The sequence below is a fragment of the Aethalodelphis obliquidens genome, unplaced genomic scaffold (assembly GCF_003676395.1).
Source record: "Aethalodelphis obliquidens isolate GAN/ISIS:26980383/991018 unplaced genomic scaffold, ASM367639v1 scaffold50, whole genome shotgun sequence".
In the NCBI taxonomy this organism is placed as follows: Eukaryota; Metazoa; Chordata; class Mammalia; order Artiodactyla; family Delphinidae; genus Aethalodelphis; species Aethalodelphis obliquidens.
Genome location: NW_020837994.1, coordinates 4,266,693 through 4,281,532, shown reverse-complemented (window position 1 = coordinate 4,281,532; position 14,840 = coordinate 4,266,693). Strand labels below are relative to the sequence as shown.

The window sequence follows — 14,840 nt, the reverse complement described above, 5'->3', positions numbered from 1 at the left end:
AGGAGGTACTATTTCAGACAGAGTAGTCAGGGAAGGTTTTGCCGTAGATTTAAGTAAAGATCTGAATGGTATGAAAGAGTAAGCCAAACAAAAATCTAGGGTAAAATACTTCCAGGCAAAAGAAATAGGAAACAAAGCTTAAATAGGTATTCTCCTCTCTCCTCATTGCTATTATATGTCTCAAGTCTGTAAAATGCTTGTATAAGAAGGGAAAATAAATACCTCTGCAAGGCCTCCATGGAAAGCAGTGTCCTCAGGGGACAGCCACATTTTCGTTAGAGCAAGAAGATGAGGGGAGTATTAGAAGAAGTTGAGCATATTGGGTGCTTTGCTGATAAGAGACTGGAACTTTCTGATAGCCTAATAATAGAAAAGTTTGGGAATGAGGGAGAGTAGAAGATTTAAGTGATTAGAAGATTAGGTTCAGAGTTTTATGGGGATCAGTATGCTTGGGTTTTGATGATGCAAGATTTGGAGGCATAGCGATGTACTTTTATATTAATATTAGGAAAGATAAAGTCATGTGAAATCAATACTGTCCTAGAAAATATGATCATATTTTCATTAAAAACCCTGGGATCTAGAACACATACACACATAGGTTAATGGAATTAACACAGGCCTGGGATTCTTAGATCTGATTTCTTTTCTTTGCTGTACCACTAAGGCAGTGTTTCTCAACTTTTGTTTCATTATCTTCCCTCCCCCACCCAGGAGCCTTTTAAGAAATTTTTGCCTAATCACATTCCCTTCATGAAATTTGATACCATAGATAAACTGTATTATCTGTTTATATACTGGGGACCTTTGGAAAACCACAACCATTGTAATGTCTAAGATGTTTTTCAGTCACCCCAGGGACTGACTTTCACTGTTTGAGATACATGCAAATGTATGCTTGGGGAAATCAATAAGCCTCAAGTGATTTATCTTAGAAATTGCAACATTCACACTGTATATGCCTTTGGGGTACCATATGGATCAAAAAGCATTTGGAGAAACATTTAAATGTTACCTAAATAGGTGGCATTACTATATCCTTAAGTTCTCATAGAGATAGTTCCCCTTTCTAAAAATACCTTTATTGAGATATAATTCACATACCATATTATTCACCCATTTAAAGTGTATAACTTAATGGGTTTTATTATATTGAGTTATGTAGCCATCACCATAATCAATTTTAGAACATTTTCGACACCCTAAAACGAAACTCCGTATCTATTAGCAGTCACCCCGCCCCACCCTCTTTCCCAGCCCTCCCAGCCCTATGCAACCACTAAACTATTTTCTGTCTCTATATATTTGCTTGTCCCAGGCATTTCATGTAAATGGAATCATATAATATGTGCATCTGACTGGCTTCTTTTGCTTAGCATAATGTTTTGAAGGTTCATCTGTGTTATAGCATATGTCCTTTTATTAGCAAATAAGATTCTATTTACTTATCTTTCCATCAGTTGATGGACATTTGGGTAATTTCCACTTTTTGGCTGTTATGGATGATGCTGTGAACATTCACGTACAAGTTGTTGGTTGGATGTATATTTTCATTTCTCTTGGGTATATGCCTAGGAGTGGAAATTCTGGTCATACAGCAACTCTCTATTTAATATATTAAGGACTGGCCAAAATGTTTTCCACAGTGGCTGTACCATTTTATATTCCCACCGGCAATGCATGAGGGTTCCAATTTCTTGAAATCATCCTTTTTGTTTATATATTTTTAAATTTAAATATTTAATTATTTAAATATTTAATTATTGAATTATTTAAATATTTAATTATTTAATATTTTAATTTATATATATTTTAAATTATATATTTTTTAAATCATCCTTTTTGTTTATATATTTTTTAAATTTAAACAAAATATATTTTGTTTAAAATATATATTTTTTAAATTAAATTTTTAAATTGTTTATATATTTAATTTAAATTTAATTAAGTTTTGGCTGCTTTGGGTCTTCGTTGCTGCGTGTGGGCTTTCTCTAGTTGCGGCAAGCGGGGGCTACTCTTTGTTGTGGTGCACGGGTTTCTCATTGCAGTGGCTTCTCTTGTTGTGGAGCACGGGCTCTAGGTGAGTGGCCTTCAGTAGTTGTGGCTCCCGGGCTCTAGAGCACAGGCTCAGTAGTTGTGGCGCACAGGCTTGGTTGCTCCGTGGCATCTGGGATCTTCCTGGAGGAGGGACTGAACCCATGTCCCTTGCATTGGCAGGCGGATTTTTTTTTTTTTTTTTTTTGCGGTACGCGGGCCTCTCACTGTTGTGGCCTCTCCCATTGCGGAGCACAGGCTCCGGACGTGCAGGCTCAGCGGCCATGGCTCACGGGCCCAGCCACTCCGCAGTATGTGGGATCTTCCCGGACCGGGGCACGAACCCGTGTACCCTGCATCGGCAGGCAGACTCAACCACTGCACCATCAGGGAAGACCCTGCAGGCGGATTCTTAACCACTGCGCCACCAGGGAAGTCCCTGTTCATAATTTTTTACATCCAGAGGCCAAAGTCTCTAGCCTCCTTAGGAAAGCAAGTCATACTTTTCCAGGGAAAAGCCGCTTCTGAATATTGGTTTGTTTTTAATTTAGCCATTGATATGTTCTTAGAAAGTGAAGTATTAATTTGAGAATATTTAAATAGTATCTTCTAACTGGTTTGCATTTTTAGTGTTTTTTAATCAGTGGAAGCCCCTAAAATTTTAGCTTTCGGTTATGAACTTAAACTAGTAGATTTAGTAGTAACTCTGAGAGTATCTTTTCTGATCCCCACATTTTACAGTTGGGAGATAGCCAGTAGCCCAGAGGGAGTAAGAGATTTGTCTAGAATAATATTGTTGGTCAGAACCATGCATTTTCATTGTTCCATTCAGTCTCTATGTTACTTATTCTGCTTGCTAAGTCTGGGTATTTTCCAAGGTTCTTTTCTTTCTCCTCTATCTCCTATAGCATTTGCCAGTTCCAACCATTACCATAACTTAAAAAGAAAAAAAAAATCACCTCTTCACGAATGACTTGTAAACATTTATTTCAAGTCCAGCCTCTCTACAGAACTCTAAGATTCACATTTGCAGTGGCCTATGGACGTTAGTCTGCAACTCTTTATAGGAATATAAAAACCAGCATACCCCAAACAGTACAAATTTATCTCCTCACCAAAATAAGATTATCCTCCTAAGTTCACTGCTTCTAATATCATTTCCGTTTGTCTAGTTTCCCAAATGTGACTCTCACTTTCCTCCAGTTTTTTCATTACGAAATCCCTTCCATTCTTCCTCAGTATTTATTTTTTGTTGCCTCGGGTTCTTTGTCAAGGTGCTGATGTTCTGTAAACAACTCTAAAATACTTTGGAGGAACTCCCGTACTTAAAGAAAACTATTACAAGCTATGTTATAATACAGTATGGTCAAGTATATTATAAGAAAGATATAAGGCAGCACGGAATGTTAGAAGAATGCTTAGCTAGGAGACAGGAGACTAGGTTCCAGACCTGCCTCTTCCACTTATTTGGAGTAAGTCCTTTTACTCACTGGGGCCTCACTTTTGTTATCATCAAATGAGCAGGTTGGATTAGCGATATTCTTAAGTCTTCATATTATATGTCCTTTCTTTCTCCCTCTGCCCACACCACTTCAATAGTGCCTGCAGGCTTTGGAGTTTCTGCATTCGAGCCAAGTTATTCATAGAGACATCAAGAGTGACAACATCCTGTTGGGAATGGATGGCTCCGTCAAGCTAAGTGAGTAGGAGTGGTAATACTTCTCTTCCCTGTGGGACCCTGTCTCCTCTGGGATGATAATCATATAAGAGTAGCTACAAGACTCGCCAGAGAATCTGTATTTCCTTGGATATGCGGACACTTTATATTACTCAGCACTATATAGGATGACATTTCTTTTTTTTTCCCACTCATTTATACATTCAGCCAAAAAACTTTACTGAATGCCCACTATGTGCTAGGACCCGTGATGGGCGCTGAGGATACTTTTGCCTGTATTTAAGTAGTTCTCAATCTAGTATGGGGAACACAAAATACATAATTAGAAGAAAGAGTTTAGTGTAACTTCTTTCGTTCAGTCATTCATTCAGCAAACTTTTATTAAATGTCTGTTGTATGCTGGGCCCTCTGGGAATGAAAAAAATGAGTAAGAAGACAGTCCTTCTTATTGAAGGCCTCATAATTAAATAAATGTATAATTGCAATATAATGGGAATGAACTGCAGGCAGAACATTTTGTTCGAATGTGTAAGGACTAATAGTCCAGACAAACAGGTTGTGTCACAGGTGGATGGGCTGCTTATGGGAGGACTGTTAGCAGTCTCTGTCCTGGGGCACAGGGTAAGGAACTTATTAAAGCAGGGCCATGCCTAGTTGTAGGTGATTAGGGTTTAAGTCCAGGACTCATGCCCAGGAAATAAAGCAAGGACCTAGTTACCAGATACTGGTGTATGGGAATGATTTTCAAGAAGAAAGCAGTACTGGGGCAAGGGGGTGGCTTGGACTTTAATGCCTAGCGCTTCTGGTTTGAGGAGGGGTAAGGAAGCCAGAGATGATATTTGTTATGTTCCTCCTTCAGGGTTGAACAGGAGACAGGCTAAGAGCTGAAGGTGGCAGTTAAGTGATTCTGGCTTTGGAGAGACAAGGGATGCAGTGGCTAGGATGCAGGCAGAGCTTGATACCTAGGGGTAGGCACAGAGTCAGTATTTACAGAAGGCATACCCTACATATAAATCCTTTCTGTCTTGTCCTTTCTTTTTCCAGCTGACTTTGGATTCTGTGCCCAGATCACCCCAGAGCAGAGCAAACGGAGCACTATGGTGGGAACACCGTACTGGATGGCACCAGAGGTTGTGACACGGAAGGCCTATGGGCCTAAGGTTGACATTTGGTCCCTGGGCATCATGGCCATCGAAATGATTGAAGGGGAGCCCCCATACCTTAATGAAAATCCTCTGAGAGTGAGTGTTACTAGGCCCATATCAAGATGTTTGGGCTGTTGGATTTCTCTTTTCTGGATAAAAACTAGGCACTGTTGAATTTAAAGTATAAATGCTTAAAGAAAAGGTATATTAGCAGTCATTCATTCATTTATTCAATGATTATTTGAGTTCTTATCATGGGCAAGAAACCGTTCTACTGATAATAAATTAATATATAGTAACAGAAGATAAGATCTGTGAAAAAAAGCAGAGTAAGTGGCTTAAGAGAGTAAGGGGGGAAGGAGGGAGAAGTGTGCTATTTTATTCTAGGTAGAGAATGAAGTCTTCTCTTATAAGTTTATTTGAGGAGAAATCTGAAGAAAATAAAGTAGTGAGCCATGAGATTAATCTGACATAAGAGTTTTCCAGGTGTCAAGTATATAAAGAACTTGTTTTGAGAACGTGCTTGATATATTCTAGGGAAAACCAAGGAGGCCAGTGTCCCTGAAGTGAGTGAACAGAGTGGACAAGGTTCTGTGTTAATTTGAAATGTTTATTAAACATCCAAGTGGAAATACTGAGTAGAATTGGGCGTAAGAGTTCAGAGTTCAAGGGTGAGAGGTCAGTACTCTAAATATAAATTTATTAGTAGGTATTATATAGTTGGTTTATTTAAAAATCAGAGCTAGTTGATAATGAGATCACTCACCTAGGGAGTGAGGGAAGAGTACTGAGACCTGGGATACTGTCATGTTAACAGGTTAGAGGAGCTAGCAAAGTGGCCAATGAGTAGCCTTCCAGGTAGGAGAACTGAGAGAAGTGTCCTGGAGGCCAAGAGGACAAAGTGTTTCGAGAAGGAGGATGAATCACTGTGTCAAACCTGACTGATAGGTTGCATTTAAGATAACGCTAAGAAATGATCATTAGATTTGCCAGTGTGAAGGTTATTGATGACTTTGACAATCAGTTTCACTGGAGTGATAGGAATGAAAGCCTAATTAGAGTAAATTCACCAGAGTGGGCAAAGTTGAGATGGCATGTGTAAGCAGTTAGTTTTTACTTTTCGTTGTTGTTTTCTTTTAAAGGAGTTTTGCTTTAAGGTAAGGAGTTTTGTTAAGGTAACAGTGGAGCAATATATTAAAGTGGAGTCGAGGGAGGGTTTGTTTGTTTGTTTGTTTGTTTGTTTATGGCTGTGTTGTGTCTTCGTTGCTGCACGGGGGCTTTCTCTAGTTGCAATGAGCAGGAGCTACTCTTTGTTGTGGTGCGTGGGCTTCTCATTGTGGTGGCTTCACTTGTTGCGAAGCACAGGCTCTAGGTGTGCAGGCTTTAGTAGTTGTGGCATGCGGGCTCAGTAGTTGTGGCTCACGGGCTCTAGAGTGCAGGCTCAGTAGTTGTGGCGCACGGGGTTAGTTGCTTCGCAGCATGTGGGATCTTCCCGGACCAGGGCTCAAACCCGTCTACCCTGCGTTGGCAGGTGGATTCTTAACCACCATGCCACCAGGGAGGTCCCTTTTTTTTTTTTTTTTAAGATATTATTATAGCATGTTTTTGTGCAGATGGGACTGATCTAGTGGAGAGGAAAATGGTCATGTTCAAGAGAGAAGTGACATGGGCTTCCCTGGTGGTGCAGTGGTTGAGAGTCCGCCTGCCAATGCAGGGGACGCGGGTTCGTGCCCCGGTCCAGGAAGATCCCACATGCCGCGGAGCAGCTAGGCCTGTAAGCCATGGCCGCTGAGCCTGTGCGTCCGGAGCCCGTGCTCCACAACGGGAGAGGCCACAACAGTGAGAGGCCCACGTACCGCAAAAAAAAAAAAAAAAAAGAGAAGTGACATCTGTAGGAGTGATGTCCTTAAGTAGATGAAGGGGGTTGGATCAAGTACTGAAGTGAAGAGCATTAGATTAGAATATGCCCAATTTATCCGTTGTAATAGGAGAGGGAAAGCAGGGTATGTGAATACAGATGCAAGTAGGTTGGTAATTTTGATCATGGGCAAAGGTGAGAGTTATTTTTATTGTTTTCATTTCGTTGTTTATTCCAACCTCCCATTCAGTGCAGGAATTCCCTGTGCATTGTCACTGATAGGTGGTCATCTAATCTTCGTTGGATAGCTCTGATTATTGAAAAGTGCTTTAGTGTACCAAAGTAAAACTACCTTCGTAGTTTCTACCCTCGGCCCCCAGTTTTGCCTGGTGGATCCACATGCCGCTCATCTTCTGCCACCTTAGAGTGGCCTTGAAAATGATATCAGTAGGGCGTGACAGAACTAAGATTGGGAGTAGAGTCAGAGGACATGAACTTGTGTAACCAGCATGATTCCAGGCATATTTCTTTATGTTTCTGGGCTTTATCTGTGAAATGGGGATGATAATTCTTGCCCTGCCTATTACCCAGAGTTATTGTGGTCATTAAGTGAGACAGTATTTGTGTAAACACTTTATGAATTAAAGTGCTGAGTGCTTTAAAAGGTTTAGTTTGACTGTGTTTTTCTTTACCTTTCCCAGGAGATACTTCATGTTAGGGGACCAGGATGGCAACAGTGAAACAGGTTGCTCCTTTACAGAACGCTTCCTTTATACATATTTCTGTCCTGCTAGAAGAGATGAGTTTTTAGATGACTGAAGTGATGGCACCAGGAATAATTTCCTTCAGCAAGTGGGCAGGTGTTTAAATCATCAGGCTAAATGAATAATAAACCATTTAGATCTATAATCAAGGATAATAATAAACCCTTGGGTCAGTAACACTTCATAAGCTTACAGAGTGCTTTTAATATACTATCTTGTTTTATTTTTCAGACGTGTGAGATAGGCACTTTTATCATCCCTGTTTTACAGATGAAGAAGTTGGAAGTTCACTGCCTTGCACCTGGTTACATGGCCTTTAAATGTTAAACCTGACCCTTAACTCATATTCTTCCCAGTATACCAAAGCTGCCTCTTTGTGTTCTGAAGGCAGAAAGCAGCTGACCATATTTCTAGAGGGCCTGTCTGGGGACCAAGAGAGAACCTCAGTTGGAGCCCAAGGCAATTCTCTGTTTGTATTGCCAGGCCTTGTACCTCATCGCCACCAATGGGACCCCGGAGCTTCAGAACCCAGAGAAGCTGTCAGCTATCTTCCGAGACTTTCTGAACCGCTGTCTTGAAATGGATGTGGAGAAGAGAGGTTCAGCTAAAGAGCTGTTGCAGGTAACTGTCCCTATGCAGGGAAGCACCTAATTCGGGAAATCACTAAACCAAGGCTTTTTTTGCTTCATTTTTGTCTGTGAGGTACTGGCTGTTATAGAACTAAGCTTCTGTCCTAGCACATCCCATGCTCAATTTGTATTCCTAGTTCCCTCATCTTTATCCTTGGGCCTTTGCTCATGTTATTCCCTTAGGCTCTTCTTCAGCCTATTAAAACTCTGTACATTCTCCTAGGCTGTATCTTATAGAGTTACTTTCTGAGCTCCTGTTGAGCTTTGCTTGTATCTTCCTCTGGTGCCTGTTTTGTTCTGCCTGAATTAGTCTGGCAGAGTTTGAGTGAGTCTTAATGAGAAGAAACTCTTTGATGTTCAAATCTTATACAAGTTATATTTTACTGGGATAAGCTCAAAAGATAGATTTTCAGTATATCAGAGGGCATTAGTTTAGAGGATAGTTAGTGCAGCTTTTCAAGTCTTCCCAGTTTCTTCATTGGAAACCCTCTCAGATGGTGGGGGTGATAGTCTGCTTGTTTGTTTGTTTGTTTATAAAATTTTTGGCTGCACCACGCAGCACGCAGGATCTTAGTTCCCTGACCAGGGATCGAACCCACGCCCCCTGCAGTGGAAGTGCAGAGTCTTAACCACTGGACTGCCAGGGAAGTCCCATATAGTCTGCTTGTTTGGAGTAAGATCCTGCCAGGCTGTGGGGAACCTGGAGCTGGGGGTTTACCAAGCCTATTATACTCCACCAGCTTAATCCTGAAATTACAGCATAATTATTTCATATGGTTGTAAAAACTGCTTTTAGCTGACCACATTATTTGTATTTAACATTTATGTCTCGGGTACAATTTCTCATTCCTAGTGTTATTTTACTACAGTGCCAACTGGTGCTTTAATAAGTATCACATGCAACTTAATGACAATGATTAATTTGTAGGCTTTCATAGTCAGTTACTTTCGTATTATGAGGACGAAGAGCAACTGGTCAGGGCAGGGCAGGACCTACCATACTGTACCACATTAAAGTTAGTTATGAACAATTCTGTCTTTCTTACTAGATTATAACTTCTATCTTATTAATCTGTTGTCTCCTCTTATACCTGAGACCTGACTCAAAATAGGTATTCAGTGGGAGAAAACATTTGCGAGTGATATGACTGATAAAGGGTTAATATCCAAACTATATAAACAGCTCATACAACTCAGCAAAAAAACCCCAAAACAACCCAGTTAAAAAATGGGCAGAAGACCTGAATAGACATTTCTCCAAAGAGGAAATGCAGATGGTCAACAGGCACATGAAAAGATGCTCAACATCACTAAGCATCAGGGAAATGCAAATCAAAACCACAATGAGATATCACCTCGTATCTGTCAGAATGGCCATCATCAAAAAGAACACAAATAATAAATGCTGGAGAGGGTATGGAGAAAAGGGAACCCTCCTACATTCTTGGTGGGAATGTAAATTGGTGCAGCCAATATGGAAAACAGTATGGAAGTTTCTTAAAAAACTCAAAATAGAACTACCATATGACCCAATGGTTCTACTCCTGGGTATATATATGAAAGAAACAAAAGCACTAATTTGACAAGATACATGCAGCCCAATATTCATAGCAGCACTATTTACAATTGCCAAGATATGGAAGCAACCTAAGTGTCCATCAACAGATGCATGGATAAAGAATATTCCATACAGTGGAATACTACTCAACCATAAAAAGAATGAAATCTTGCCATTTATAACAACATGGATGGATTTGGAGGATACTATGCTAAGTGAAGTAAGTCAGAGAAAAATACCGTATGCTAACACATATATACGGAATCTAAGAAAAAAATGGTTCTGAAGAACCTAGGGGCAGGACAGGAATAAAGATGCAGACAGAGAATGGACTTGAGGACACAGAGAGGGGGAAGGGTAAGCTGGGACGAAGTGAGAGAGTAGCATGGACATATATACACTACCAAATATAAAATAGATAGCTAGTGGGAAGCAGCTGCGTCGCACAGGGAGATCAGCTCGGTGCTTTGTGTCCACCTAGAGGGGTGGCATAGGGAGGGTGGGAGGCAGACGCAAGAGGGAGGGGATATGGGGATATATGTATATGTATAGCTGATTCATTTTGTTATACAGCAGAAATTAACACACCATTGTAAAGCAATTATACTCTAATAAAGATGTTAAAAAAAATTGTGGGGCCTCCGTGGTGGCGCAGTGGTTGGGAGTCCGCCTGCTGATGCAGGGGATACGGGTTCGTGCCCCGGTCCGGGAAGATCCCACATGCCGCGGAGTGGCTGGGCCCGTGAGCCATGGCCGCTGAGCCTGCGTGTCCGGAGCCTGCGCGTTCGGAGCCTATGCTCCGCAACGGGAGAGGCCACAACAGTGAGAGGCCTGTGTACCGCAAAAAAAAAAAAAAATTGTGAATCACTATATTGTACACCTGTAATTTATATAACATTGTACATCAGCTACACTTCAATAAAATATAGGTATTCAGAAAATACTTGTTGAATTAAATGGGTTTGCTTAAACCTTCATTGAAATGTTACCCTCTGGAATATATTTAGCACCTCTTTGTAATCAGAGTAACTGACTACAGAGCACTGGTCTATTAGATATGAGATCTGAGTTCTGCCAAGTGTAACCCATTAGTTTCTAGCATCCTTTGGGAATAAAACCCCCTTAAAACAGGCAGTATAATATAGGATCCTTTGCCTTCTATATGAGGTTTGTTCTGGAAACCCTAAGCTTTGGGAAATGTGCAAATACTATTCTAAGCCTCAAGATGATATTGTTAATTAGGTATTAAAATATAGTTTTTGAAAGATGAATGCCTTCTAGAGTTTCCTTCCTGATATAATATAACTACTAATAAATACATTATGTTGAATTTTTACCACATTCTAGGCACTAAGGACTTTATATATTTTTTCATCTATTCTTTTTAAAAACATTGTAAGTTAATAGATTCTTGTTTTCCCATTTCTACAGGTGAGGCAACTGAGGTTTCAAGTGTTTAGTAACTTTTCCATGATTATGTAGCTGATAAGCAGTGGATCCAGGATGTCAACCTATGTCTATTTGGCTCTCAAGTGTGTGTGCTCTTGGCCACTGCTTGGCTCAGTGTTAAAACTTGAAAGACCTTAGGGCTTATCTCATCTGCTTTGTTCATTACACAGAGAAGGAAATTGAGGCCTCCCAGTTGGGTGTTGGATCATGCTGCTTTCTCAGCTGGGAGGGGAGTTGTATAAACATGTGATCTGAGAACACTGACTCTTTAATTTGTTACTGTACATTGTAAATATTCAAAACCATGACTTTCAGAGTCTTAAATCATGAAAGCTTCACATCTTTGTCTCCTGTGAAAACACATATATGGACAGAAATACATAGGGTTTTATGTTTGAATTCATATCTTCATGATTTAGCCAAGATCTTTTATTCCTTTTGTAGTAATAGTAACTTCTTGCTCTCAGTACCTCTTTATATCCTATCTCTGTCCAAAAAGAAGTTGAAGCACTTCCAGCAAAGAATATGTGTAAATATGTCTATATGTGTGTGTATATACATATACAATATGATTAATAAAGAGACTTATGAGGATGGCAGAAGAATCAAATATGCTAATCATTTGAGTTAAATAGTTTTGTTTAAACATCAGATTTGGTTCTTAGTTTCCTGGTAGCGAGGACAGAAAAGGAAATATGTTAGTTCCTATGTTTCTTATCAAATGGAAGAAACATCCTACATCCTCAAGACACAAAGCTTTTTCACTAGTAAATGTAAGAAAAGTCATTTACAGTTAAGAGGCTCTGAGTTACATAAAGAATCGTTTTCCATAATGTTTTTTACTGAAAACGTAAAAAGAGGTTTCATATGGTGTTTTCTCCAAAATGGTCTTCTTTAATAGTTGTGGGTGTGGCCCAAAGTACAGCCCAGTGAAAGTGGTTTGGGAAAGAACCAAGCCATTGAAGTCCTTCCTGGGTTAATTAGCCTTACTAGATTCAAGGATAGAACAACAAATTGCTAGATCAATGCTCCTGAAATGCAGTATTGCAATGTACCATTGGGTCATGATCAATTAATAACCTTCCCTCTGAGCTGATTATTATTCTGATTATCACCATAGTTTGGTCTTACCTAATATAAAATAGAATCATACAATATGAGCTCTCTTGTGTCTGGCTTCTTTCATGCAACATAATGTCTGTGAGATTCATCCTGTTGTTAGTGTATCAATTATTCTTTTTTGTTCTGTAATTTTTGTGTGGTATTATATAAATATATTATTCATTCTTCCATTATCTTGGACATTTGGGTTCTTTTCAGTTATGACTGTAATAAGTAGAGCTGCTATGAGCATTTTTGTTTGTGTCTTCTGGTGGATTCACAAGCTCATTTCTCTTGGAAATATATCTAGAAGTGGAATTGCTGGGATATAGGATAAACGTGTATTTAGCTGTAGGTAGATACTGCCAAACAGTTCTCCAAAATGATATGTTATCTTTTAAAGATATGCTTCAATTTGGGGATGATGATCTGAAGCTCTCCAGGCAGCACCTTGTGCAAACATGGATGCCCTTATCATCTTGTAATGGTTGCTGAGGAAGAATGGTAAATTGTCATGTGTCTTTTGTTCTTTTTCTCCTCTTTAGCATCAGTTCCTGAAGATTGCCAAGCCCCTCTCCAGCCTCACTCCACTGATTGCTGCCGCAAAGGAGGCAACCAAGAACAATCACTAAAACCACATCACCCCAGCCTCATTGTGCCACGCCTTCTGTGAAGTAAATGCTCATTTCGGAAATTCCAGCCCCTGATGCTCTTCCTTGTCTTGCTCCTCCCCTTTCCTGATCTAGTGCTCTCAAGACTTTGATCCTTGAAAACCATGTGTCCAGCATCGAAGAGAACTGCAGTTGACTAATCAGATGATGGCCATTTTAAAATAAGGAATTTGCTCCCAATCTGTGGATGCGAGGGTGGTTTATGATCAAGGGCTTATAGGAATAAACCCTTGGACTCCTGTTTCTACATAGCAAAATCCTTCCTCCACCCATCAGTTCTTGACTGTATAAATTTTTGGCTTTATAACATTATCAGTTTGCAGTCGGTTGAGATTTTTCTTTAGTGCTTGCTTTTCTATTTCAAAACTGCCCAAACACACTATTGTACTTGAAAATTGGAATAACTTGAGAAATGCCATGGAGGTTGATATTCTTCCAGGGACATGAAATGGCTCTTTTTTTCTGGACCATGACTTTGGCACAGCTGATCCTGATGTGGGAGGGAGAGCTACCACATTTTTCTTTGTGTATGCTTCTAGCAGCTGTTTGGGAGGATCTTGACCCAATAGTGTTCCCCACGCTATTTCCTGTGAAATGGTCTTGGCTGTGTAGCAGCTTTTGACTCCCTAAATCCCCCTAGGCTGCTGCCCTCATTCTGTCCTTGTTTAGAACGTTGAGAGGTTTCCTAGAGCACATGCTGGGTGAGAGCAGTGTGAAAAGTCAGGGAAAAAAATGTAGCTGCTTTTAGAACAAGGCTGGGCGTCAGCACCTGTCCAGCTATACCTATGTGATGTTTCAAGAACTCAGCCTCTTTTTCCATCAGCAATAAAGAGCTAAAAGATTAACTCAGATCTTCTGATGGCCTGAATCTTTGGGTCAAAGGGAACGATCTCCAAATCTGAGGCTACGTGTTAGTTTTGGATGGATTTGTTGGCCTGAGATGATAGTCTGCCAGCTGTGAGGGGACCCTGTTTTTTACAATGCATGGCCAAGCTCTCTGCAAATGGAAATGCCTGCACTGGGTGTTGGGGATGTTTGCTACCTCCTGCTATCTTTGTGGTTTTGGTCCTCCCATTATGGTAGGACCCCTGGCCAGCACTATGGCTTGTCATGTCAGCCCCAATGGCTACCTTGTCATGCTCTGAGGTACTACTGCCTCTGCAGCACAAGTTTTATTTCCTTCAATAAAAGGAGATGAAAATATTCTACTTGGAGTATGCCTTTCTTTGTTTCTTTCCTTCCTTCTCCCCTTCCTTTCTTTTCTAATTTTTTATTTTGATATTTTGAAAGTTAAGGGAAAAAAAAATTTTTTTTACTTCCGGAATCATTTGAGATTAAGTTGCAGATAAGCTGCCCCTTTACCACTATATACTTCAGTGTGTATTCTTTATTCTTAACACTTGAAAATATAATTTAATTAAGAGAAATGGGCCAAAAATGTTCGTATATCATAAGGTATTGGCTTAGGTAGTTGTGGAGGGTGAGAAGTCCCATGATCTGCATCTGCAAGTTGGAGACCCGTGAAAGCCAGTGGTGTAGTTTGAAGGCCAGACAGCCAGAGAGCCATGGTGTAGATTCTAGTCCAAGTCTGATGCCTGAAAACCAGGAGCACTGAGGGCAGGAGAAGATCAATATCCCAGTTGTATAGTCAGACAGAGATCAATGTCCCAGCTGTATAGTCAGAGAGCAGCCTTCCTCTCCCTTTTTGTTCTATTCAGGCCATCAACTAATTGGATGATGCCCACATTGGGGAGGGCCATCTGCTTTATTCAGTCCATCAATTCAAATGCTAAACTCTTCTGGATACACCCTCAAAGACACACCCAGAAATAACATTTAACCAGATAATGGGCTTCCCAGACAAGTTGGCAGAACTAACCGTCACACTCCCCATCCCCACCTCCAAGCGAAGGAGGTAACTCCAGTGAGGACTGAGTGAGCCAACAACTCTTA

General features: G+C 40.4%; 1 protein-coding gene across 2 annotated transcripts in view; it reads left to right on the top strand.

Annotated features, from left to right (window-relative positions):
* PAK1 (p21 (RAC1) activated kinase 1) overlaps positions 1-14,093 on the top strand; it is an 85,002-nt gene extending 70,909 nt beyond the window's left edge. The window contains exons 11-15 of one of the 2 annotated variants that reach the window (XM_027083486.1): positions 3,634-3,733; positions 4,757-4,953; positions 7,963-8,100; positions 11,098-11,140; positions 12,756-14,093. In XM_027083486.1, the coding sequence (XP_026939287.1) occupies positions 3,634-3,733; positions 4,757-4,953; positions 7,963-8,100; positions 11,098-11,140; positions 12,756-12,889 (612 nt within the window). In that variant the 3' untranslated portion in view covers positions 12,890-14,093. The remainder of the gene's footprint in view (positions 1-3,633; positions 3,734-4,756; positions 4,954-7,962; positions 8,101-11,097; positions 11,141-12,755) is intronic. The other variant, XM_027083485.1, reaches the window with a different exon arrangement.
* Positions 14,094-14,840: the final 747 nt, after the last annotated feature.